At 39.9% G+C, this 23,429-nt stretch overlaps 1 protein-coding gene across 5 annotated transcripts in view; it reads left to right on the top strand.

Annotated features, from left to right (window-relative positions):
- The window catches only part of MYO6 (myosin VI), a 402,734-nt gene that overhangs the window by 178,577 nt on the left and 200,728 nt on the right, over nt 1–23,429 (top strand). For all 5 annotated transcript variants that reach the window (XM_073626829.1, XM_073626830.1, XM_073626831.1 and 2 more), the window contains exons 10-11: nt 8,121–8,201; nt 23,052–23,232. In XM_073626829.1, the coding sequence (XP_073482930.1) occupies nt 8,121–8,201; nt 23,052–23,232 (262 nt within the window). The remainder of the gene's footprint in view (nt 1–8,120; nt 8,202–23,051; nt 23,233–23,429) is intronic.

Below are 23,429 nucleotides of genomic sequence, written 5' to 3' on the forward strand. Positions count from 1 at the left end.
TGATTAACTAATGCAGCACTGAGTGTTATATGGAAGAGGTGGGAGAGAGCCTCCATTATCTTTGAGAGTATCCAAAAAGGAGTTGGCTTGGATATCTATTTGTTCGTTCTTGTTTGACCTTTTGTAATGGAGGTCAAACCACAAGGTAAAAGTACACCTTGGGATGATTGCTGGTTGAGTAGATTTGCTTCACTTTTTTGCTTTCACTATATTTTCAGCAATTTTTGTGGACTTTATCACACATATACCATGTTATTAGTCTTTGATTTGGACTTTATCACTGACCGCATTGAAAGGTATATGACTACATATTTAGGATTGTACTTGTTACTCACAGGCTATTCAGCTCTTTTATGTGGACTTTATCACAGAATATTTTGGACATTATTGATATATTGTAATATTATTATTTCACTTGTTTAGCACAATTTTTGGTTTAATCTTCACTTGCTGTACACTGCATATTTTTTACTTTTATTTTCTTGTTTGCTTATACAGCGCAGTACTTTTTAAATATTGATATTTTTGTTGATTACACCTCTTAGCACGTGCAGCTCAATTTTGTAAGCTTGTGCGCAGAATTTTTCATATTTGTATGCTTATAAAGTGTTAGCTGGAGTACAGCTTCAATGTATTAATATATTTAAATCTACTAGTACTTCTAACACACCCCTCCCCCATGACTGACAAAGCTGCTGTCCAAATGTGCCCCTGTGCTCCTTCATCCAGAGTGGGGACACTAATACAGCAGATGTTTCTGGCCAAATCACCAGGTGAAAACAGAGGGAAAAAAGAAAAGAAAACATATGCACCCACTACATCTAATGATTGGTAAGTTGCAATATATTACATTTTTGTATAAACAAGAAGAATCGGAAGCAACACACCCCCTTCACCTCCCAAAGTGACGAGGGAAAAATAAACTCCATAAAACTCTGTTTATTGAAATTCTTTAAAAAGTAGCACCATCTCCTAAAAACATATCAAAAAGAACATACAGATTAGATCATGCAAATTACATAATTATACAGACAAGCTTTTTGAATTAACGCATAACACACACTCAGCACCTACGTAAGACATGGTATATCCAAACAATTTGGTATAAATGGAAAATAAAATATATATATATTTATATTAAAACCACATATAGAAGATTGGGGTGGGGGGAATCTTCTACATGCTGTTTTATAGTATACAGTGGATATAAAAAGTCTACACACCCCTGTTAAAATGTCAGGTTTCTGTGATGTAAAAAAAATGAGACAAAGATAAATAATTTCAGAACCTTTTCCACATTTTAATGTGACCTACAAACTCAGTTGAACAGCAAACAGAAATCTTTTAGGGGGGGGAGTAAAACCAAAAAAATAAAATAATGTGGTTGCAGAAGTGTGCACACCCTCTTATAACTGGGGATGTAGCTGTGTTTAGAATTAAGCAATCACATTCAAATGCACAGTAAATAGGAGTCAGTACACACTTGCCATCATTTAAAGTGCCTCTGATTAACCCTAAATAAAGTTCAGATGTTCTACTGGGTCTTTCCTGACATTTTCTAAGACACTATACAACCTTTGTTGTCTGATTTCCATTAGATTTACCAAAACCATGTAGTGCAAAGGCCTGCCTGATTGCATACAAATTGAAACTCTTAAGGTTTGACCTCATGTTATATGGTTTTGGTAAATCTGAAGGAAAAAAATCTACAGAAAATTGTGTAGTGTGTACCCAGCTTTAGTCGCATCCTACAGCAAAAGCCATGGTCCTCAGAGAGCTTCCAAAGCATCAGAAGGATCTCATTGTTAAAAGGTATCAGTCAGGAGAACTGAACAAAAAAATTTCCAAGGCATTAGATATGCTATGGAACACAGAGAAGACAGTCATCAAGTGGAGAATATGTGGCACAACAGTGAGATTACCAAGAACTGGACGTCCCTCCAAAATTGATGAAAAGAAGAGAAGAAAACTGGTCAGGGAGGCTGTCAAGAGGAATACAGCAACATTAAAGGAGCTGCAGGAATATCTGGCAAGTACTGGCTGTGTGGTACATGTGGCAACAATCTCCCATATTCTTCATATGTCTGGGCTATGGGGTAGAGTGGAAAGACTGAAGACTCTTCTGACGAAGAAAAACATCCAAGCCCTGCTAAATTTTGCAAAAACACATCTAAAGTCTCCCAAAAGCATGTGGGAAAATGTGTTATCGTCTGATGAAACCAAGGTTGAACTTTTTGGCCATAATTCCAAAAGATATGTTTGGGGCAAAAGCAACACTGCACATCACCAAAAGAACACCACAGAGGAGCATGGTGGTGACAGCATCATGCTTTGGGGCTGTTTTTCTTCAGCTGGAACAGGGGCCTTAGTCAAGGTAGAGGGAATTATTAACAGTTCCAAATATCAGTCAATATTGGCACAAAAGCTTCAGGCTTCTGCTAGAAAGCTAAACATGAAGATGAACTTCATCTTTCAGCATGACGACCCAAAGCACACATCCAAATCAACAAAGGCATGGCTTCACCAGAAGAAGATTAAAGTTTTGGAATGGCCCAGCCAGAGCCCAGACCTGAATCAGATTGAAATTTGTGGGGTGATCTAAAGAGGGCTGTGCACAGGAGATGCCCTCGCAATCTGACAGATTTGGAGTGTGTTTGCAAAGAAGAGTGGGCAAATATTGCCAAGTCAAGATGTGCCATTCTGATATACCCAAAAAGACTGAGTGCTGTCATAAAATCAAAAGGTGCTTCAACAAAGTATTAATTTAAGGGTGTGCACACGTATGCAATCATATTATTTTAACTTCCCTCCTCCCTTTCTTTGTCTCATTTATTTACATCACAGAAACCTGACATTTTAACAGGGGTGTGTAGACTTTTTATATCCACTGTATATAGGGTATATTATGTTTTTCATTTATACTGGATTGTTTGTATATACTATGTCTTATGATGTTTTTATTTTGGGACTGAGTGTTTGTTATTTATTTCAGCTGGCCATCTTCAAGAGTGAATCCCGAGGAATCTATTTCTTGCGAAATGCGTCGATTTGAAGCGCTTGTCTGTAAAAGGATGTATAATACAATTTGCTTGATTTAATCTGTATGTTCTTTTTGATATGTTTTTAAGAGATGATGCTACTTTTTAAAGCATTTCAATAAATATAGAGTTTTATGGAGTTTTGCATAGAATACTAGCACATTATGTTAAACTTACCTGAAAATGAAGCCCTCCAGCACTGCACAGTCACTGCTGCAGGCGCTCCCATCTTCATCTGGTCTTCCTTCTGGGTTTGCGGACTCCAGGTGTACTGCATGGATGGCCATTTTTTCAGAGAGCATGCGCTGCATGTACAGTAAATATCACCTAAACTTTGCACATTTAGGAGGTATTTACAGTACCTATAGGTAAGTGTTATTATATTCTTACCTATAGATAAAAGTCAAAGATGGGAGTTTACTCCCACTCTTATCCTACTTTAGGTTGACAAATTTTATTGTACAGTGTAGCGTCTGAATTATTTCTGGTTTAAGGTATTGTGGTGTATTCATTCTGTGTACCCTGGCACAATACAATTTATGTATGGAAGAATATTGGGTTACATTGGTTTAATAGATATACCTAATACTTGTACAATAATAGTTTCTTCACACCATCCCCATTGGACTGCAATTGGCATCACTGCCCGACGTAGTCCCAACGTTTAAACAGGGAAATCTGCCTTGTGTCCTGTTACTTTTAGTTTATTGTTTCAGTGCTGAAAGACGTAGGGCCGGTTGCATTTTTATGCAATGCAATGGCTTGTGCCTTGCTCCAATGCTTTGGAAAACGCTGCAGTGAGTAGAGTTGAATGAAATGTGAATAAGTCTCATTTTGTGATAAGTTAAAAAGTAAATGATACAATACATTGTACCCACCCCTACTCAATGCAGGTGCTAATTATACAAAGCTCATCACCCACTAGTTTGTATAGGCCCCAGTACATACCTAAAACTGTGGTCCTACTTCATTTTATGAACTGCGAATTCTAACTTCTTTTTTTTTTTGGCAAATGCAGCAAGCAGAATGAAAGACCAGATTAAAATGAAATCCCCCTTCTATTTAGAATGGTATGATGACAGATTATCTCTGTGGCTGCAGCAACCTCTAGTCATCAGGGGCACATTTTTCTTCTTTGCAGGTTGTATCTGATTTATGATTTATATTGAAGATCTCTAAGTGAGCTGGCATGTGGCCTGTCAGGCTGTAGCACATCTGTTTTTCTCTCTGAAGACAGCAGTAATCACTTAGATCAGATATACATGTTTGGCTGACAATTGTGAATGATCCAGTAAATGACCCTTGCATTCGGAAGGCTGCTGGCTGACGCTGCTGATTAGTCAGCTGCGGAGAGCAGTCAGGTTGCATCAGTAGTAGGCTTGGAAAGCCCAATGTCTCAGTTGGAGAACATTACTCTTAGCAAGTGCTCCGATGAAAAAAAAAACGCTCTGAAATGATTAAAATTGAAATGAAATCTATCTGATGGTGCCCCTCAGTGGGCTGGAGACTGCAAACAGAAATGTCAGGTCTATTAAAACTGCAATTACTTTAGAAGACAAACTGTAGCCAAGCTTCTAAGTAAGATGTTTAACTTTCTGGTGTCGTCGATGTCTCTGGTGGAGAATAATAATCTGTTTTCCCTGTGCACAGCTAAAGCCCTAAATTAGAGTTTGCTAGGTATGCTGCCAGCTTTAACCTGCTGCTTCTTTCCACATATTTTATTACTTTACATTATCATGAACACTGTCATTTCCACTGAAACATGCAGAGTGAGATATGTTTTTAATTGTAAATGCCACAAGGGATTTTAAGGATTACACTAGCCTCTGACAACTGGTACTTTGAACAGATGGGAAATGGCTAGTTGAACAGTAACCATTTTTCCTGCTTCTGTTCTAAAGAACTTGGTTTAGATCTTGTGATGTTAATAAATCATGTGAAAGTGTTAACATAAACTCTTAGTGTACTTCAAGCCCAGCTATATGCCTATCAGGGGATGGATTATAACTTGTCTTGTTTTTATTTCTGTTTAAGGTTCCATTCAGACCTTGGCGTTCCGTTTTGTGGGCGAAATTGCCGCAATTCTGCCCCTGATTTAGAAATGCCGCAAATCGTGGGACACCCTTGTGATCCTTGTTATTTTGAATGGGACCAAATCGCGGCACAATTTTGCCGCAATTGTCGCCCAATGAATTGCGGTAAGATCGTGGGACGCCCAAAAGAAGTATAAGAACTTCTTTCGGGCGTTCCTGCAGTTTTGTTTGCGTGTTCTTACTGTGATTCATCGGGTGACAATCGCAGCAGAATCATGCCGCGATTTGGTGCCATTCAGAAGAGCAGGGATCGAAAGGGCGTCCCGTGATTTGTGGCGTTTCTGAATCGGGGGCAGAATTGCAGCGATTCCACCCACAAAATGGAACGCCAAGGTGTGGATGGAGCCTAAGTAAATTTTTCGGGAGATTTTGCCTTTAGTACAGGAAGTGATGGGAAATTTCTACAATGGAGACACTGGCAAAAACATGGGAAATGGTTGAAACATCTGACAATGTTTGTCCCTGGAACAGCTACTCCCCCAGAGTGGTACTGAGACAGGAGGTTATGAGAACAATTCTGTACAGTTAGACTTGGCAAAGAGATGCATACAGGGACCAGTATTTTAGTTCTTTTAATACTACGGTTTTGTATCTTTTTTCATTTTCTGACCTTTTTTTAATCATTTTTTTTCCCCCTAAAACTATAAAGGAAACCGCGTCCCCTCAGTTCACCATCTATCTGTTCTATTAGTCTTTAAAACTCAGTTTTTTTATGATTTTCTATTTTTTTGTCTTAAAAGTTAAAGTTGAGCTAAACTCTGTGATACTTTCCTCTCCTTTAACAGTCCAATGCCCCTCGCTGGAACTTCCACCCAGCTTCTTTTGGCTGCTGGGCCAGTGCAGGATGACGTTACTCTCAGGGATGACGTCACTCTCAGGGATGACGTCACTCTCAGGGATGACGTCACTCTCAACGCACAGGTGCTGTGACGATGTGTAAATTAGGCTGCGCTTACACAGCTCAGTGTACATTCAAAATAAGACTGTGAGCAGGCATGTAGATTTCTTTTATTGCAGAAGAGATATTGAATGTCGGCATGCCGGGAATGCTAACTGTCACATTTGTTTGTACTTTCTCCCAAACTGTCAAACCATCCAATAGCTTGATTCATAACTGATCATATGTGGAGCACCATGACAGTTGTAGATCAAACAAAAAGCTAAGATGTCTGAAACGGAAAGCAGGGTTTAGTTCCGCTTTAACTGAAATTTCTTTTAAATACCTGTCATATGACCCCTGTTGCCCTTCCCATTATGATCCCATTCAGATTAACACGCATCTTCTATAGAGAAGAGTGAACTACTTGCCAAATAGGGAAGTGGATCATCAGCTCTTTGGAGGAGGGTTGAGCATGTGTTGCAGTGAACAGGCCACTGGCATTAAGGATGGTGCGTGTCTTACCCAGCACTAGTTCTCCACATCAGCCTTTACAGCCAGAAGCTTGCATATGAGATCTCTTATGCTATTATGGTGTCAGATGATGTGGCGGGGAGGTCATACTGGACAGTGTATTGAAACTTTAGTTATTGAGTCAATAAGTAATGTTGAAAATGTTTTGACACTCACCCAAGAGATGTTAGGAATAAACCCTGGTTTATATACCCACATACGTCTATATAGAGTTTGTTCCCAACACTCATTTGAACTGAGGAAATCATTTTTAAGGCCAGCCATAGTTGTGAATCTTGGCTGGTTCAGCAGGAACCGCCCGGGATTTAAACCACGTATGGGCAGACTGAATATACCAATAATCACGGTCTTCTCCTGGCTAGGATGACAAACCCACCCCCCCCCACCCCCTGGCTGGGAGAAAACAATGGCTTGGATGGAGGGATTCAACTTGTCAATGCTCTCTGTGGTCCTCCATAGTTGTGGGAAAGAAATTTTGCTCCATGTATGGCTCGTGTTTAGTATTGAAATGTCTTTAAAATTACAGAACATCTCAGTTGTAGTTCATTTGTGACTTTACTACTGCTAGCTATACCGTGTTCTGGATAAATGAAAACCTGCACAGATGTTTGTTTTGATTGTTGTGAGCTATTGAACTTTGCAGTTTGTGGTTTATTAAGCACACTGATGCCAGTAGATACTGGGTATAGGATGGTGTGGCGGGGATCATATTGGGGCATTGTATTAAAACTTTAGTTATTGAGTCATTATTTAATATTGAAGATGTTTTGGCACTTGCCCAAGAGATGTTGGGAATAAACCCCAGAATTTAAACCCACATATGCTTATATAGGGTTTGTTGCCAACACTCATTTAAACTGAGGAAACAATTGGAGAAGTATTGAAATGTCTTTAAAATTACAGAACATGTTCAGTTATAGTTTAGTTGTGACTTTACTACTACTACTAGCTATACCACATCTGGTTAAATGAAAGCCTACACGGATGATTATTTTGAGCTAATGAACTTTGCAGTGTGTGGTTTATTAAACCTGAAAGACTGTGAGCACACTGATGCCAGTAGATACTAGTAAAATGATAGGATTTCCAAAAAAAAAAAAAAAAAAAGGACCAGCATATGATTGCCTCCATTGTGTTTCTGTGATAGGCACGTCACACTTCTTGTATAGATTATAAAAGACTGCATGTTGATGATTGTTACATTCAAGTTCATGACATCTATTGATACATCTGCCCAGAAGCAATATGTTCCTACAGTTTGTACAAAATATTAGAAAATATGTATATTTAATTAAATATGTGATGTTATTTTGACACTTTGATTAATTGTTTATGATAAAGATACCTTGTTTAATGTCTGTTTGGTGTGTATGCTTTAGGGCTACAGAACAGACCCTCAAATGCATCACAAATCATTTTGACAACAATGACAACTGCCAATGTCTTTATTTTACTTGCATGTTTGATATGGCTCATTCAGTAAATACCAGATACTGAAATTCTGTCTAATTGTGTCCAGTATTTTCATCTAACTTTTCTATTACCACATTTAATTCCTTGTACTTTGCTTTTCCGTAGTATTTGAATCGAGGCTGTACCAGGTATTTTGCTTCCAAGGAGACTGATAAACAGATTTTACAGAACCGTAAGAGTCCTGAGGTAAGCAAAATTAACCCTACATTAAACAATATCGTATTATGTACTTTTGCAGAGGCCTTTGAGATTTATATACTATATTTTAATTCACAATGGGGTTAACTGTACTGACTCGCAAAGTTATATTATAAATAAAAAACACTCTTAACTGAAAAAAAAATATGTATATGCATTAAAACATAGCACTTTTTCAAAAAGAAAAGAATAAAATGCAGTTCCCATAGCAAATATTAAGATTTTTTTCACGGGCCTGGGTACTGTAGGCTGAAATGTTATTGGTTTTCCTGGTTTACTGCGCTGTGCATGCCTACCTTAATTCTCTGTGCTTTGAATTTAAAGGGACAATGTAGATTAATGGAGGCTGCCATTACTGAACTCTTCTATGAGGATGCCATTTTCCTGGCTGTCATTCTGATGCCTTAACGTCAATGGTGTCTGAGCTGCTGACTCTAAGTGTAGTGATCAATAGTTCTGACACTCATTTACAGCATGCTTGTTCTGGAGCTTGAGCTGAAACAGAGCCAGGCATTTTAAGAGGGTTCCTGCAGTTTATTTAGCTAAATGAGAACCGCAGATAGACCAGGTAACTTTGTATCTGGTAGTTTTCTTGTCCAGGGTATCTTCTGTCATGGATGTATTGCTTCAGCTAACAGGGACCCATGCTTGACATTAAGGGCCAATGTTTTAGAGGAGCGGGATAGCATTTACACGGTACTAAAATCCCTATTAGCGATTCTTACTAAAGAGCTTGACAGTTTTCACAGATAGTATCTTCTGTACTCTCATTCCTTTTCCCTTCTTCACCTTACAGCTTATATGTATCACTCAAAGTCCTGCCTGTCCCTATTACTTCACTCATTACCTTATGCTCATTCTGCTCATTTATGTATCCCTTGCCATACCCTTCTAGATTGTAAGCTTTTACAAGCAAGGCCCTCTTAACCCTCTAGTCTTGAATTGTAACTGTACCATGACCATTTATTTTGTAATGTGCTGCGCTATATAAATCCTGTGTAATAATAAAAAGTAATAGTAGTAATAATAATAAAAAGCTAATGTATAAAAATAAAGAAATCACCCATTACATTACTATTGGAATGTATATGAGAAAAGGTTGGCTAAGACCAAACTGTCGAATTGTGTGAGTGGTTGTCTCCTTGAATAGAGTGGAAAAGGTTTAAAACCCCTGTCAGGTTTTTGCTACTATCCAGGGGGGAAGTTAGGGGTGCTATCCAGCAGTAGCACTGACAGAAATTAAAGTCTTCTGATGCACATGGATGTTTAGTAGCTCAAAATCCTTAAGCATAACATTTTCTGTGCCTTCCTGCTTCCTGGGAACTGCAAGTGGAGCATACAGCCAGTCAGATGCGAAGAAAGTGAGGGTAAATCTCTCTAATGGAACTCCCACTGCTTCCAGTACCATCTCTATGCTGAAGACACCCAAATCTCTTACTGTATTCCTCATCTTACTCCTTCACTCTCCTATCCCATTACGAACTTACTAACGGACATGTTAGCATGGATTTCACACCACTAAACTAAGAACAGTGGTCAGTATTCATACGAATGGCAAATTATGGATAATTTAGCTTTAAAGGGGTTGTAAAGTTTTTGTGTTTTTTTTTTTTTTTTTTTTTTTTTAAATAACAAACATGTTATACTTACCTTCACTGTGCAGCTCGTTCTGCACAGAGTGGCCCCGAACCTGGTCTTCTGGGGTCCCTCGGCGGCTGTTTCAGCTCCTCCCCGCAAGCATTTACCACCTTCATGCGAGCTCCCTCGCACGGTGGTGAGTGCTTGCGGGCGCGCTCCCATGATACAGCCGGCTGCTATAGCCGCTCGCTGTATCACTCGGCCCCGCCCCCCGGCGCGCCGCGTCATCGGATGTGATTGACAGCAGCGCGAGCCAATGGCTGCGCTGCTTTCAATCCATCCACTGCAGCCAATCGGCGACCAGGCTGAGCTGCAATGAAGCTGACGAGGACGAGGAGCGAAGATTCGAGGCGTCAGGTAAGTAAAACGGGGGGCCTGGGGGCGGCGGTACTGTCAAAAGTTTTTTCACCTTAATGCATAGAATGCATTAAGGTGAAAAAATTTTTACCTTTACAACCCCTTTAAGCCTCCATTCACATTTGAGTGGTTTCCTATGCCTTACTGCCCTTGACTATGCAGAGTCCCATTCTTTCTAATTGGTCCTGTTCACACTTGTACATTGTCACTTTACTTAGCACACAGAAAAAGTACTTTTTTTTTTTTTTTTCTTTTGACAATCATTATTTTTGATACTATAGACTTCAGTGGGAACACCTGTAAGTGCACAATATGCATGCTTTTGTGCCTGAAGAATTCCTCTCCTCGTACAGAACTGATTTCTTCCCCTTGCCCAGCCCAGGAAAATAACTCCTAAAGCTTGATACAGCTGCACAAATGCCTGTAAAATGGCTGTAATACACCTGATAAAAAAAGCTTTGTGCATGCCAGGAATGCACTCTGTTCAGGTGTGAATGCAGACTAAGGCCTTTGAGAAAGTTCTGAAGGAGTAGACTGGTAGTAGGAGCATATGAATCATCACGCTCAGCCTAGCTGTATGTCACAGGATTCCGAGCCTGGTAACAACCATGGACTGGATAACCTTGTTTTTCAAGTGCAAGTTTTACTATGTACATGTAAGTGTAATTTTATCAGTTGAAGTTTAATAAATATGCAGTGAACACTGCAGTTTCTCTGTAATCCCTCATGAGTTTTTGGGACCTGAAGTTGCGTTTTACTCGGACCGTGATTCTGGAAAAGACCTGTGAAGGCTGTGAGGTAATGCTCTATATCAATGTTTCTCAACTTTAGTTCTCAAGTACCTCTAACATGTCATGTTTTCAAGATTTCCCCCCAGATGAAACGGTTGTGGTAATTACTAAGGCAGTGAAACTGATCAAATCGCCTGTGCAAAATAATGGAGTGCCTGAAAATATGACCTGTTGGGAGTACTTGAGAACCGGAGTTGGGAAATCTTGCTCTATATGACCTCTTGTTACCACTGAGGTCCATTTGTGAGGGCACATCTGATACTGCACTTGGGTGTAAGGCATTGATACGCTGGGAAACTGTTGGAAAAGGACAAAATTTGTGAAAGACTGCACAGTTTTCTAATATTCACCCATATCACGCTGAGACTGTTTTTTTTTCTATATTAGAGGGATTCATGTATTGATTATATGTGAAGATCTACATATAAGGTAATTAGTATATTCTTTTTATAAAAGGCAGTATTAGGCCTTGTTTATGCAAGTGTCTGGGGACAGTAAAAATAGCAAGTTAAGAAATGGGTTTATTGCCCCCCCAACTGTCAAGCCGCAAGCGAACATGTTAGTACACCACAAGATTTATACAACAGCTTGCTTTTAGGAGGCAGTATTGACGCAAACCGTGACACACTTCTTTTGGAATATAACGCCCCACAAGTCAAGTGCTTAAAATAAAAAATCTCCTTTTGGCTCTTGGATAAAACGGCATTCGGCAAGTTGCACTGTAGCTTCCTAATTGGCTAGCAGCTGCTGCTCTACCACCCTCTGAAAAGCAATCCACCATGGATCATCACAGAGGGGTGTTAAAGAGTGCGGGTGGTAAAGAGTGCTGCTTGTGTAATTGTGCCCTAGGGGGCTGCTGACCATGTTAACTTGTGGTTGGTGAAAACGTGTCTCCACTGCCTATTTTTACTGCCCCCTGCCACCCATGTAACCAAGGCCTTAAACACATTCCTGTGGGAATAAGGCTTTTCAGCTTTAGCATAAATATATAAGGTGTTAAAGTATAACTAAAAGCAAAACTTTTTTGAGTGCAGAGCGATTAGAACACCTGTTTTTTTTTTTTGCCATCTGTGCCCCCTCCGTTAAGGTGGCAAAAGTAGGAAGTGAAAGTAAAAGAAACTCACAAATTTTGGGCTGTCCCCAGTAAAGTAATGGGGGGGGGGGAATTCCCTTAATTTGCAGGGATTCCTCCCACTTCCTGTTTGGCTATAGGACAGGAAGTGAAAGGAAATCTCTGCAATGGAAGATAGCTGGAGGAAAACAAATCTGACAGGGGTTATAACCCTCCCTTGCTCTATCCAAAAATTGAAAAAAAGTTTTGCTCATACTTTTACCGTATATACTCGAGTATAAGTCATTCTGAGTATAAGTCGAGGCCCTAATTTACCACAAAAAAATGGGAAAAACTTAGTGACCTGAGTATAAGACGAGGGTGAGAAATGCACAGCTACTGTAAGTGGAAAAGAGGGTCAACAATGCCCATTTGCATCCTCACTGTGCCCATTTGCAGCCATAGGTCCCCCGAACTTCAAACTCGGTAGTTAAGGGTTCCTAGATGCCCCATAGCTGCAGCCAAAATTTGGGGTCTCTGAACCCAAAGGGTCCCGAAATGACATTGCGGCAGATGGACACAGTTGACCGAATTTGGGGCCCCGTATCTTGGGACCACTTAGTGTTAGGAACCCCAAATTTGGTGTGCAAACCCAGTGGAACTAGCACCATGAAATATCCAAAGCTGGGGTTTCTAGCACTAAGTGTCTCCGAGATACAGGGCCCCAAAAATCGGTTCAGAAAATGTCAAGCACTTTTCTGCAGCAGAGAATGACATTTTCCGAACCGGTTTTGGGGCCCCGTATCTCGGGGCCACTTGGTCCTAGGAACCCAAGCTTTGGATATGTTGTGATACCTGTTCCACCGGGTTTGCACACTAAATTTGAGGTTCCTAGCACCAAGTGGCCCTGAGATACGGGGCCCCAAAGTCGGTTCAGAAAATGTCAAGCACTTTTCTGCAGCAGAGAATGACATTTTCCGAACCGATTTTGGGGCCCCGTATCTCGGGGCCACTTAGTGCTAGGAACCCCAGCTTTGGATATGTTATGGTACCAGTTCCACTGGGTTTGCACAAAGTGGCCCTGAGATACAGGGCCACAAAGTCGGTTCAGGAAATAAAAATTTTTGCTGCAGAAAAGTGCTTGACTCGAGTATAAGTCGAGGGGGGCACTTTCAGCACAAAAAAATGTGCTGAAAAACTCGACTTATATTCAAGTATATACGGTACTTTAATCTCACTAAAAGTCCTATATATAGTGGTGGTGATGGTTGTTGGCGAACCTTAGTGCACAAACAGCGTCATGAAGGCCAAGGAACACACCAAACAGGTCAGGAATAAAGTTGTGGAGAAGTTTAAAGCAGGGTTAAGTTATGAATAAATATTCCAAGCTTTGAACATCTCATGGAGCACTGTTCAATCCATCATCCGAAAATGTAAAGTGTATGGCACAACGGAAAACCTACCAAGACATGGCCGTCCACCTAAACTGTCAGGCTGGGCAAGGAGAGCATTAATTAGAGAAGCAGCCAAAGCGGTAACTCTAGAGGAGCTGCAGAGATCCACAGCTCAGGTGGGAGAATCTGTCCATAGGACAACTATTGGTTGTGCACGCCACAAATCTGGCCTTTATCAAAGAGTGACAAGAAGAAAGCCATTGCTGAAAGAAATCCATAAAAAGTCCTGTTTGCAGTTTGCGAGAAACCATGTGGGGGGACACAGCAAACATGTGGAAGAAGGTGCTCTGGTCAGATGAGACCGAAATTGTATTTTTTGTCCTAAAAGCAAAATGGTATGCGTGGAGGAAAATTAACACTGCACATCACCCTGAACACACCATCCCCACCGTGGAACATGGTGGTGGCAGCATCATTTTGTGGGGATGTTTTTCTTCAGCAGGGACAGGGAAGCTGGTCAAAGTTGATGGGAAGATGGATGGAGCCAAATACAGGGCAATCTTAGAAGAAAATCTGTTATGCCCTGTACACACGATCGGACATTGATCAGACATTCCGACAACAAAATCCATGGATTTTTTCTGACGGATGTTGGCTCAAACTTGTCTTGCATACACACGGTCGTACAAAGTTGTCGGAAAATCCGATCATTCTGAACTCGGTGACGTAAAACAAAAGGGCAGTAGCAAATAGCTTTTGTCTCTTAATTTTTTCTGAGCATGCGTAGCACCTTGTGTGTCGGAATTGTCCACAAACGGTTGGAATTTACGCGAACGGATTTTGTTGTCGGAAAATTTTATAGCCTGCTCTCAAACTTTGTGTGACGGAAATTCCGATGGAAAAAGTCAGACCGTGTGTACAGGGCATTAGAGTCTGCAAAAGACTTGACTCGGGTGGAGGTTCACCTTCCTGCAGGACAACAACTTTAAAAATACAGCCAGAGCTATAATGGAATGGTTTAGATCGGGGTTCCCAAACTTTCTAAACAAAGGGCCAGTTTACTGTCCTTCAGACTTTAGGGGGGCCGGACCAGTGGGATTAGAAAATATACTGGCATCTAGTGGGAGTAAACAATGCCCTATCTTTGGCAGTTGAAGGGATAGTGCACCATCATTGGTGTCAATGGAGGGAATTCTGCCCCATCATTGATGTCAGGGGGAGGTATTTTGCTTTGTTCTTGGTATCAGTCGGAGGAATTTTGTCTTGTTTGTGTCAGTGGGAGGAAAAGGGACCCATTGTAGGTATCAATGCAAGGAATTATGCCCCATCAATGGTGTCAATGGAAGGAATTTTGCCCCATCGCTGGTATCAATGGAAGGAATTGTGCCTTTTTGATGGTGTCAGTGGGAGGAATAGTGCCCCATTGTTGGTGTCAGCGACAGGAATTATGCCCATTGTTAGTGTCATTGGATGGAATGGTGCCCCAAGGGCCGCATAAAGGCAAGCAAAGCGCCGCATCCGGCTCCCAGACCACAGTTTGGAGACCGCTGGTTTAGAGCAAAGCATATTCATGTGTTAGAATGGCCCAGTCAAAGTTCAGACCTAAATCCAATTGAGAATCTGTGGCAAGACTTGAAAATTGCTATTCACAGACGCTCGCCATCCAATCTGACAGAGCTTGAAATATTTTGCAAAGAAGAATGCGCAAAAATGTAATTCTGTAGATGTGCAAAGCTGGTAGAGACATCCCCAAAAAGACTTGCAGCTGTCATTGCAGCGGAGGTGGTTCTACCAAGTATGGACTCAGGGGGCTGAATACAAATGCACGCCACACTTCACATATTCATTTGTCAGAAATGTTGAAAACCATTTATCATTTTCCTTCCACTTCACAATTATGTCCTACTTTGTGTTGGTCTATCACATAAAATACCAATAAAATACATTTACGTTTTTGGTTGTAACATGGCAAAATGTGGAAATTTCAAGGGGTATGGATACTTTTTCAAGGCACTGTATATATAGCCTTTTATATGGTTTAGTATTATACATATTTTTTTTTTTTTTTTTTTTTTATAAGAAACCATTTAGTTATTGCTCAATTATCTGTATGCCCAGATATCTAGAAACACATTGGACCATGTTTGGAAACTGAATATCATTTCTGCATTTACACTAAATGAATTCTTCGATCTTGATCTGAAAGACTTACAATGTAATTATTGCGTTCAGAAGAAACACTGTTGGGATTCTGCGGTTTTGATTGAACTGTGAAGTCCATTCTTTGTTAGCAGCAGGATCTCTTTGCATGTGTTTACAGTTTCTAAGATGTTGACATCTTGGTGTGCGTGCTGCACTTTTCGTGTACCAAACATAATTAATGCTTTGCTTTTTCCCTTACACCTGGTTCCCTCACTTAAGACCCTGACTGATACATCTCTTATCTGTAAGTAGCAGGCAAGAGCTGCTCTCCTGTAGGGAAAAGAAGTGACAAACTTGTATATGTCCTTGACATTTATGGCTTTTCTTTGGTGACGGAATATTGCCCGTGTTTTACTCCTGAATATACTGACAGTCAAGCTCAGTGTCACAGATTCATTGATTGATCCCGGTGCCATGGCTTGTAAATGGATGTAGCAGCTGCTTTTCACGTACTACTCTATACCTTTGCAGGCCACCTAGTGAATAGGTGTTAATCGGCTTGACTACAAAAGGAGGGGGGATGTTGGAGTCCAGATTAGTTTTAATTAATCACTAAGGCATTACTTCATAGAGGAATGTATTACACTGCACTCTTTACACAGCTATTGCAGTGTCAGGCGACTGGCTAATACCACCTGAAAATATTTTTCAAGCCTTTTAATTTTAATGTGTGCAGCAATTGTCAGCAGATAGCTTGTGTCCTTGGCCCATTTTATTTTTTCCTCTCCGTTAAGTTTTATGTTCATTAAGCCTAACTTGATTTAAATGCCTAGGCAGTCACTGGGAAAGTGACTGGCTTATGCTGTTTAGCACTCGCAGACAATTAGTGGACATGATGGTCATCTAATCAGACGCAAGCATTTTTTAATGAAGCAAAAGAAGTTTTAGACATTGGTTAAATAAACTCCAAAGACATGCAGGTAGGTTAATTGGCTCCCAGTATGTGTATATATAAATATGAATTAGGGACTTTAGATTGTAAGCTCCTTGAGGGCAAGGGCTAATGTGAATGTACAATATATATGTAAAGCGCTGCCTAAATTGACGGTACTGTATAAGTACTTGTAATAAAATAAATAAACACTGGAGGATCATTTCTTTGTATATGGGAATTACAATTTTTCTAAATGATTGTTATTGATAATGTTAATCTAACCTAGGGCACAAACAAATTGGCAGCCAAATCTTAAGTCATACTTTGAGGAAGATCTCATCACTCTTTACTCCTGATTTATTTACATCTTGCTTCATATTCTCAGCATAAGCTTTTTAAACCCTTGTCACGGGTCCAATGAAAGAAATCCATGCCAGTCAGAAAGTGAAGCAGTACATTTCTAACCAGCATGGGGAGTACTGTTATGAGCCCTGGCTATGGAGTCCTCTGATAGGTGTGTATACAAATTCTTAGGAAGTGCACACAACATTTTCAAAATCACACTGGTCCTGAATCAGACTTAAAATCGCTCTATCATAAGAGAAGTATGGAGCTGCCATAGCTGGCCTCCAATCGAAAATACTAGTTACATGGCTGATTTTAGTATGTTTCAGTTACAAGCCCAGAACAAGCAATTCTGTAAATAAGTGTCAGAAAAAGTGTTTGAGGTGATTGTAGCCGTATTAGTGCACTTGCAACAAACAATTGAGTACATGTAAAAGTGTTAGACCTCTTTATCTCTATACTTGTCCGGGTCAAGGACTGACAGCTTTGAAGTCAAGGCATCACAATGAAAGCTGGTGAACAAGCATGCTGAAAAGGAGAGGCATGCACTGGCAACTTCCATTAATCTCCAACAACCCTTAAAGCTGTCTGAATGTATTGGGAAATAGACAGCTGGCTAAGCACCATAAAATACTGTGTTGAGCTTTTAGGTTGACCATGCACTATACCAGGGGTCTCCAACTTTTCTAAACGGGTGGCCAGTTTATTGTCCTTCAGACTTTTGGGGGACTGTGGCTAGAGTAGAAAATTCCCCAATGTCCTTGGGAGTAACAATGCCTCAGACTTGGAGTCAATGGGAGTTAAAAAAATAAAATAAATACAAAATAAAATGCCATGCTGTTGTCAGTAGGAGAAGGAATATCCCACCATTGGTATTAATGGGAGAAATAGTGGCCCATTGTTAGTGTTAGTAGGAAGAATAATGCCCCATAGTAGGTATTAGTTGAAGGATTAGTACCCCATTCTTGTGTCAGTTGAAATAGTGCTCTATCATTGGTGTCAAATGGAGGTATAGTGCCTCATCATTGATGTCAGTGGGGAACATTATGCCTCATTGTTGGTGACAGTGGAAGGAATAATGCCCCACTGTTGAATAGTGGGAGTGGGAGGAATTTTGCTCCACTGTTGGTGTAAGTGGAAGGAATGGTGCCTCGTCGGTGGTATCAGTAGGATGAATAATGCCTTATATCAGTTGGAGGAATGGTACCATAAGTGCAAGATTAAAACAGGAATGGGCCACGGACAGCAGTTTGGGGCTAACTGCATTTATACCATTTGATTGTATAATCTTCTTTAGATCCACCAACAACTATGTAGTAAGGGGCTCTGTCTGGTTGGATATTATTTGGGATTGCATAGTTTTGATAAATCTAAAGGAGCTTGTGCAAACATTGTGCAATCAGATTGTATGGCCAACTTTAGGAGGATAAAGTATGTAACTTAAAGATCTGCCGTGATGACAGGTTGTGGGAGAAAGCATTGAGTCTCTTTATGATTTGCAACTGATGGTCAGTTATTTATTTTAGTGACTGTTTTTGTCATGTGCTTCCATTACTTACACTCATGTTCATTGGGGAAGGCCAGATTTTTTTTTTTTTTGCAATGGAACATGGGTTATTATACTGTGTAGTCTACTGATGCCATCTGAAATGAATCGGTCAAGAAAAAAAGAGCAAATAGCCACTTTACCTGACAATGAAATTGTTTATTTGGGTTTTATTGAGCCATGATTATTGGTGGTATTGTCCTGATTATCCTACAGTATTCAGAAAGCACAACATATTTTGTGGCATTGTACAGTTTATGGAGATAAAAAGACAAAAGGTTAATTTGAGGCCCTGTTCTCAAGTGCAGGACACTGGCAAACCTTAAAGTGATAATAAACCCTTACATATACCCAATGAAGTGACTGGCCTTCGATGTTACACAGAGATTAAACATATCCTCTCACATAAGTTGTATCTGTCTATCTGCAGTAATTTCTTCTTTACATCCTTTCAAAGTGCAGAATTTATACAGCTTGTCTGAGAGTTCAGGAATAAAGGGGCGGAGAGCTGAAGTCACACTCTGTAGAGCTCAGTGAGGAGAACTCTACAGCTGGATAAAGGAAAGGGACACGCCCCCCTTCACACAGAACAAAGGATCAGAGTTGAGGCTGTCAATCTGCTGGAGGACCCTCCCCCTGTCCCCATTTTTTTTCTTGGTGTCAGGAAAATATCTCAGAAGTGATTCATGCTGATAACAGAGGAATGAAGCAGCAGACAGAAATTACACTTACTGCTCTTAACTGAGGTTTATTCACACACTATAGAAGGATATGCTTTCTTCATATTTCACCTCTGAAGTTTACAGCCACTTTAAGGCACAGCAAACAATCAGTCGTCATTATGCGGAGACCGTCTTCTTTCAATTCTAATGACTGTTCTTGTTGCATGGTTTTCCAGGTTCCATTATCCCCCTTGAAACATAGGCATGGTAAAACAATTGTGTCCATTGCTTGAACAATTACTGCTCTAAATATTTTTACGTTTAAACTAAAGCCATTATCAGCTGGAGAGCGAAGCTGCTGATTGTTGCTTCTTTGGTTATTACTTATTCTTCAGGTGCCATATTCTAGCAAGTGATGTACGTCTGTTTGGGTATCGCACAAAAACAGGATTTTCTACTTAAGCATTGTACACACGCTTTTATTTTCAGATGACAGACCGTCTGATTTTTGTGGCATGCTAGTCTCATGTCGAAAGTGAAGAGGTTACTAACAATACGAGAATTTTCGTTTGACAGAATAAAATGTAAGAAGTGACGTAACGTGTTGAACAGTTTTGTATGTATTTAGTTTCTGAGCATGCGTAGTCTTGCTCTTACCATTTTTTTCATACGAAAACCGTACTAATGAAACGAAAATCAGACGTTGAGTTCACATCCAACAAAAAATTTATAGTCTGCACATCCAGCTTTTGTCTGACGAAAAAGTGAAATTGGCTGTCGAAAGCACCGTACTGTAACGGTAAGATTTGTGGACGATCGGTTGTCATAACACAATTGACGTCCGAAAATCAAAGCGTGTGTATGGTCCTTTAGAGGAAACCTGTTAAAAACAAAAGTTTATTAGTGTCCTTTTTAATGTTACAGTATCACTTTGGGTGCGGCCATGGTAAATTATCTGCAGTGTCCAAGCGTGGTGCCTATTACTATAACTTCTAGGTGGCTGGCTACTCCAGTGACACTGGTACAACACGTCAAGTTTATCACAGATGATTACTCAGCAATGGCAGTATGGATTAAATAAAAAGTGATTCTGCTGAGTCTCATTTGGCTCTGCTACCTTATTGTCCTACTTGACCGATTCCTTTTATTACGACAGGCGTCATCCTTCAACAGGACTCTGTAATGTATTTTTTCCATCTCAAGGCTGTTCTGTGATACCGAGATATTCAAAGCTGTCCTCGGGTCTTGTTAGAAATGCATGCTTTGTGAGTCTTCACACAATTCCACAGGTATATCTAGCTACGTGAAACTTAGACTAATTGACTGGGGTTCCTGGGGGGATGAAATCCACAGAACATGCCTTGTTAGTGAGGCTTGCAAGCTACTCTGAAAACCATTGAAATCTGACATTTAACTTGTTTTTTTTCCTACTCGGGACCACATTTTTTCTTTTTTTTTAAGGGTTCTATATCTAAATGTAGGGTATCGGACAAATGGTGCACCTGGAAAAAAAACAAGCCATGCTTATTTTAATGCAGCTTGAACTTGGTGTCTTCATACTATCAGAGAAAACCAGAATGCCTTGAGATGATCGCCTCCTGCTCTGTTATAAATGCATACAGCCAGAGAGGCACAAATCCTGTAGTCGCTGCTGCCTGGTTGTCTCATTACTCTGCTGTTTGTGTGTAAACTGCTGTATCCATAGCAAACAGTGCAATTAACTCTGTAAATTGCTTTTTTCTTGCCTTTCCTATATTATATCAGGAAGATGAGGTATATTTCTTGAACCCTGCAATCACTTTTAGCTTAGTATTGATGGTGTGTAGAGAAGCGTGCGGTGACTTTTCAGATGCATGACATATTTGCTGAAAGTCGTTTTCTGCTTTTAGGAAGTTCTCTGACTTTCTGTGAGCTTTTTTTATACTCTGGTGTTTCCAAGAGCCTTGCTTAATACAGCATGCCTAAATGATCTCCTAGGAGTAGAGATGAACTGCTCTGCATGCATATTTGCTTTATGGGCGAATGAGTATATAAATATACATGGAACATAAATTAGAATGTGATTAACTCCAGGAACATCCGCATCCCCATAAAGCAAAGCATTTAGCTGATTTAGTGCTTTTTTATCTTTGTTTATCTATCTTGTATGACTTACTCTTTATTACAAAACAATTCTTTTCTGTATTGCTGTGCTTCAAATATTCGCTATAAAACAGAACTGTCAGTAATACATGATGATGACAGCCATTTTCTGAGCTGATCCCATGTTCAGCGTCTTGGTTCATTAACAAATGAAGTATATACTCGTGGCTGTCTGTCTGCTTGCTGTTTGCACTGAAGTGCAGTTACCACTCAAACACTTGAGCCGGGTTGTAATTTGTCATAGGGTTTACTAACCAATGGCAACAATATTTTTTCCCACATAGAACACCTTTAGCGTGTTTCCATTTATTGGTTGCTGTAAGGGCAGAAGCACAGGGGCACATTTTTGTAATTTATTTATGCTACTAAAATCACTAAACGTGGTGGCCAGTTCCTACGCTGTTTGAACAAATGGCCCCCCAATTTGTAAGCTGTACAAGCAGCATGTAGTAACAGATAAGTGCACACATTTGGAGCATTTGGGAACCTAATTGCTACTACATATTACTTGTATTGTTTACAATAGGAAGCAATTTGTGCAATCTGTTAAGCTATTGATTGTTAGAGATTTTAGTAGCGTCTCTGCATTACAGAGTTCAAGTGTTATCTGGAATATTTAAAAGGGATTTCCAGGTCTTCTAATCCATCTATATAGCAATAAGGAGTTAGCCTTCTGCTACAGTTTTAGGTAATAGTGTGACTCCTGTGCTGCTGAAGTCAATTAAGATGTTGTCATAGAACATTTTTTATCTGATTGATGACATCACAAGATCAGACTTTACTAGATGAAATCTAAAATCCCAGTTCCTGGCATAAAGCTTAAATGAGAAGGACCCATCCTAACCATGAAGCTTAAAAGGGAAGGACCAGGGTCAGATTTATAAGGGGGCAAAAGGGACAATTGCCCAGGGCCCCACTGACAGAAAGAGCCCCCTTCTATACAAAATATATAAACAATATAAAAAAAAATATATAAAATAATAAAAAATAAATAATAAAATAATATAAAATGTATAATAAAAAAACAAACAAAAAAAAACATTTTTATTAAATGAATCTTGGGAAGTAATCATCTGTAAAACTCTGGACTATTCTATTGTATCCTTTTTCAAAAATGACTTTTTGACGGCTCAAGAAAACCACACATAGAACACTATGACTGTGGGCATGTGTAACCTCTGAATGACGTTGTGTCATGCATAAAAATGTGTGCCCGTCATTGAGAATGTAAACCAACTCTGTGTATAAGGGGCCCCCTGAACCTGAAGTGTCCCAGGCACCCTAAGGTCTAAATCTGGCTCTGGGAAGAACCTATCTTGACCATGAAGCTTAAAAAAGAGAGACCCATTTTGAGCACTACTTTGAGATTTAGTAGCTGGCGGGGACTTTCTTATAACCTGAAAATCTCCTGTAAAATAAGAGTGAAAGGAGTATTATGTAAAGCCGCAAATGAGATGTATAATGAAACTATCTGTGGTCCTCTTATTCTGATCTGCAGAAAGTTGACAAGCTCTAGCTAGACTTCAAAAACTTGAAACTCTGCACACAGCTCTTTTTTACCAGGAGGTCAGGGAAAATTTGCATACTTAGTCATCGCAGAAGCCTTAGGCACAGGGCATGAATAGGAAACCTTAGTTATCCTCATTAGTATTCAGCTTAGTTTACAAAATGGCTGTTTTAGTGTGTATGTGATGGTCTCCTTATTATCTCCTTTTGAGTTCTGCATGTTAACTCTACTTCGCTGTAACCTCTTTGAACTTTGTGTGTAGACTTTTATGTGCCTGCATATCACTCGTCAGTCTAATCCATAAAATAACAAAGTTTTCTTTTTTGTAGTACCTCAAACATGGCTCCCTAAAGGATCCCCTCTTGGATGATCATGGAGATTTCAATCGAATGGTTGTAGCTATGAAAAAGATTGGCTTGGATGACACAGAGAAGCTTGATCTTTTCCGAGTGGTTGCTGGCGTCCTGCACCTTGGAAATATTGATTTTGAAGAAGCTGGGAGCACCTCTGGTTAGAAGACATTTTATTCTATTATTCCATCAGTGTAAATGTCATTTGAAAGGAGTTTGAGTCACAAAGCACAATGTTCTTTTAAAAGTGGGAATAAAATGTGCTTTAAATTGCATGTGGGCTTTGTTCTACAGATAGTACAGCAAAGATGAGGTCTAAAGGAAAATTTTTTTTTTTTTTTTATAAGTGCCTTTTTC

The sequence above is a fragment of the Aquarana catesbeiana genome, linkage group LG04, assembly GCF_042186555.1.
Source record: "Aquarana catesbeiana isolate 2022-GZ linkage group LG04, ASM4218655v1, whole genome shotgun sequence".
Taxonomy (NCBI): Eukaryota; Metazoa; Chordata; class Amphibia; order Anura; family Ranidae; genus Aquarana; species Aquarana catesbeiana.